Genomic DNA, 4,698 nt, shown 5'->3' with positions numbered 1-4,698 from the left:
TTTCTATATGTATAGCCGTTGAAACTAATAGTCATTAGCGCAGTATAATACACAGCCTTATGTATAAGCTTTGTGTTGGGTGGGAAAAACACTTTAATATTAGCAAGCATATTCCTCTTCCTTTCTTCATGTTCGTACCACCCTATCCTAAAGGATTATTACACTGTTCTTTGACTAATCACTAACAGCTATTTTCCTTTTTTTTTTGGTGTATTTCTTATACCAATAAACATTTCTTGCACTTGACTCCAAATTACCGTGTGCTTTCCCATTCAATTCTTTTATCATTTTCTTATTAGGTAGTAAGTTATTCTCATTCCCCCACTCAAAAAGGATTCCCAGTTCATACTTGTAATATGGGCGATGCTTGAAAACTACATAACAATCCTTTTCGTTGTTTGCAATGTGTTCGAAAATCAGTCTTGGAACTAAATGACTGGCCATTTTGATTTCAATGATCAGAAATTTCATTTCAAAAGTTTCATGATTGTATAATTTCCTACCAATAGCGACAAGCACTACTTCGGATCTGTTGAAGTAATAATAACGTATATTTTATCATGAATCATATTTAAAACTCGACCTATTCATACTAAAGTCACATGGCTAAAATTGAAATCATATATATGCATGCAAGAGAATTAAACCAAAAGATATATAGGCTAATAATGCTATATGTTTGTGCATTAAATTGGTATACAAATTTTTAAATAAACAATTTACAATAATTAATTAATCATGGCTTGTTTTCATTTATTTTAACTAGATGCATTTTCGATCTCCACTATCATATTTTAACTACTAAATTAAGTGTAAAAAATATCACTATATACATATATCTGCGATCAAAAGCCTGAACAAAAGGAGCACTAAGTTATTGTTAAATAATCTTTTTATTTGGTAACTAATAAGTATATCAACTTGTTGATCTTTCACATTTTGAAAAAAGAAATTGTAATAAGAAAAAGTCTAAGGGCTAACAATTTTATTAAAATTTGGTCAGTACTTAACTTAATTAACAAAAAAAATAAATAATTTTATACTTTTAAATATAATTTTACTCTATTAAAAATATTAATAATAATTAATTAATTATTATAAACTATAAAATTTATTGGTCCTTAACACTCCATATTGTAATGATATAATGATGAATTGTTACTGAAAAACTTACTTGAGAAAGACATATATATTCTAAGAAAGTGACCCAATAAGGGATAAGGGAGGAAAAGATGATGCTTTATTATCTTCAAACATAATTATAGCATGTTACTACCATTTATTTGATCTTTTCAAACGACACGAGAGGACAAGCTATGGTGCATATATATGCTGGAACCATATTATTGATAACACTATCATCAGTTATTGAATGCATCAACCGCTATACCTACCGACAATCCAACTCTTTGAATTGCTATTGCAACTTGTAAATTATATAAAGATTAAGGGTAAATTATTAAAATAAGTACTGTAAATTTACATTGCTGACAAATAACTTTAAAAATGTGAACGAAAAAATATTTTTAAAATATTTAAAAAATAAAAAATAATTGAATATTAAATATATATTTTATAACAAGATTTAAAAATAATATTTTGATATAATTTTTTACAGATATTATTAAAAAAATTATTTTCATCTTTAAAATTTGATAATTTTATGTTAATTAAATTTTAAAATAAATCATTATGATGACCAAATTTTTTAAATAAATAAAAGTTTAAAGATCAAAATTTGTTCTATTTTTTGTATATCTTCTAAATATAATTATTTAAATATTCTCATAAAAATTTGAATAAAATATATAAATTATTTGTTAAATAACAAAAATTATTTTGTTATTTATAAAATATAATTATTTTTGTTATATTTTTAAATAATTTAAAAACTTATTTATCGTTCTTATTTTTAAATATTATTTTTGTCTAAATTTTAGAATACTATTTTAGTAATTTAATCAAAACTAAAGTAGAATTTGTCTCTCTTAACACCAATATTTTCTACAACACTTGTGGAACATTAAACTCTAGCGAATCCAAAAAAAATTTATTTATATAGATTTTCCTTCACGCTCATCATGATCTTCTTCCTTTAGTTCAAAGAAACTAGCAGGCAGCTTCCCCTTCACGTTCTATTTGCTTGCCATTTAGATATCTTAAGTCGTTAGCGAATACTAATTACATGAACGTACCTTTAAAAACCCCATGGTCATAGCTACTAGCCACATTTTGTCTTATTGATCATGTTAATATGAGTCACAAAAAAGCTCTTTCGCAGGGAAGCATACCCTTTTCTTGGGAGGACAAACCCGGAGTTTGTAAGACCCCCAACAATAATGAGTGCTCTCTACAGAAAATATCACCTTCCTCCTTACCACCACCATTTCCTAGCCACGTGGACTACTCAAAGAAGAAGATTCCTCTGCCTCCTTATCCGTTGTCACAACCACCTCCTCTTCCTCGTAGAAGCACGTCGGGGAAGGGCTTTAAGCGGCAGGATGACCCTTTTCTTGTTGCTTACAAGGAGTGTACCAAAGGTGAGAAAAATGGCAAGTTACTCGACAAAAATAAAAGAGGTGTTGGATTCAATTTTAGCGCAAGGAGAATCAAATTCACTCTTTCTTGTAGAAGTATCAGTGATGCAAGGGACGATTATGTAATGCAGCCTGTTCGTATTCCTATGGTTAGAACTCGTGCGTTGTTAACATTGGAAGATGATCACAAACAATCTTTTAACCATGGAACATGGCTGTGATTTGTTTATTGTTATTTTGTTTCCTTTCAAGATTTGCAAGATAATTATGACTTTTAACATATTTATTATATACAACTATTTAAATATTGTTTTCTTCCTATTTTAATTTGGTTATGTATACTACAATTTGTACGTACATCAATTCGGGTTAAGGAGAAGTTTGTGAGAGTAAAGCTTTAAACAACCATAAGTCCATAACAAATAGTTTGCAAAATTAAAATGATAAAAAATTGAACACCAAAAGTAAAACAATAACTGTTAGAGTAAAAGAATAAACCTCCATTGACTATGTGGTCACTCTTTATCCAGAGAGGTGGCTAAGAGTGAGCATAGTGAAAGAAGAGCAAGTCTTTCACTAATAAACTTCATTGGCACTTAGTAGAATTAGGTGAGAGGAATGTATTCCAGCTATTTTGGTGATTGAATATATAAAAACTTATACCTATTATTCATTTTTAGATTAAACGGTTGGTTGGTGGCATAGATACTTGCATATATAACTGTGTTTTTACAAATGTTTTAAAAAATATTAAGAATAATATTACGCATTTAAATTTTTTTTATAATTAAGTCTAATTAAATTGGTCTAATATAATAAAAATTAATTATAACTAATATTATTCTAACTTTTATTTAATTTGATTAAACTTAGTTCATAAAAATATTTAAATGTATAATATTATATAAATAAATATTTAAATGTTATTAGATGTCCATATTTTGTTTTTAAAAAATCATCTGGTAACCATATTTAGTTTGAATTTAGATGTCATAGTACTTTTGGAATCCAAAAATTTTTATGTCGTGATCGACCACATGGGCTATAAGGACCAAAGACAAAGGTTTGGAGAGCTAAGCCAGTAAAGTAATTTCAAAGATTAGTATCATGCATTAAAATTAATTTTAAAATTTTAATTATATTAATTATATTTTTGATATTGATAAAAGTGTATCATATAGATATCTTTAAAATTGGCAAAAATACACCATATTAATTTTTGATCCATTTTTCATTAACAGTGTGCTAATGTGACTTGATGAAGTGGATTATTAGTACCACGTCACTTCATAGTTTGGTCATGTATAATGATATAATGACGGGTCAATTAATGACATATGTCATACTGATATGGACACATGTGCCACGTGTTGTAATATTATTTGATTATGTGTTGTACCACGTGTTATAACATTATTCATCCACATAGTATCTACTATGTCATAATTGTATATGCACCAAATTGGTCTTTAATTTTGTATTAAGTGACTCATTTTAGTCGCTGAAATTGAATGTCGTACATTAAATTAGTCTCTTTACAAATTTTTTTACTTTTTTAATTTAAAATTTTCAATATCTATAAATATACTAATTTCAATTCTATTTTTCACTTCTATAAATTAAAATATATGTTTTTTAAATCAGTCGTATAATTTTTTTATTAAATAACATAATTATTGTTACAAGTTGAACCTTAAATCGATTATGATAGTAAAAGTGTTTGAATTGCATTCTCGTCAAGGCCTCCATTCTTTGATTTTTTTTTTCTTTCTAATTTTTGGGACATAGATTCTACCCATAAGTAAGGGTGAAAATAGGTCAAGTGACTTGTCAGGAGTCTATAGCTTGATCTGGCCTGTTATAAAATAGGCACAAATTTAGACTCTTATAAAGGTCTTAATATGTTAATAGAGCAGGTCCATACTCACTAATTAGTCTTATTGACCTGTCAGACATGCCTGGATAGGAGCAGAACTAGATAAAATATTAAAAGGGACAAAAAATATCTACACAATAAAATAAGACTAAAATAAAATTTTAATGGGGACTAAACTGAAATTTACATATAATTTATATGTAAAAAAATAAAATTAGAGAGGGCCATTGCCCCCTTTCCTATAATGTAGCTCCGCCTCCTGTGCCTGAACTTGTTAACACATAA

General features: G+C 27.5%; 1 protein-coding gene across 1 annotated transcript; it reads left to right on the top strand.

The window, feature by feature from the left end:
* The first annotated feature begins 2,139 nt into the window (after positions 1-2,139).
* On the top strand, positions 2,140-2,818 carry LOC110279449 (uncharacterized). Its single transcript, XM_021138938.2, has one exon. It carries the CDS (start codon positions 2,255-2,257, stop codon positions 2,756-2,758), a length of 504 nt encoding a protein of 167 aa, XP_020994597.1. The 5' UTR covers positions 2,140-2,254; the 3' UTR covers positions 2,759-2,818.
* The last annotated feature ends 1,880 nt before the right edge of the window (positions 2,819-4,698 follow it).

This window comes from Arachis duranensis, chromosome 1 (genome assembly GCF_000817695.3).
Source record: "Arachis duranensis cultivar V14167 chromosome 1, aradu.V14167.gnm2.J7QH, whole genome shotgun sequence".
Lineage (NCBI taxonomy): Eukaryota > Viridiplantae > Streptophyta > Magnoliopsida > Fabales > Fabaceae > Arachis > Arachis duranensis.
This window is presented reverse-complemented; position numbering and strand designations above follow the sequence as displayed.

Excerpts from the sequence above, each read along its gene's own strand:
- LOC110279449 (XM_021138938.2), top strand. The coding sequence starts at position 2,255 with ATGAGTCACAAAAAAGCTCTTTCGCAGGGAAGCATACCCTTTTCTTGG.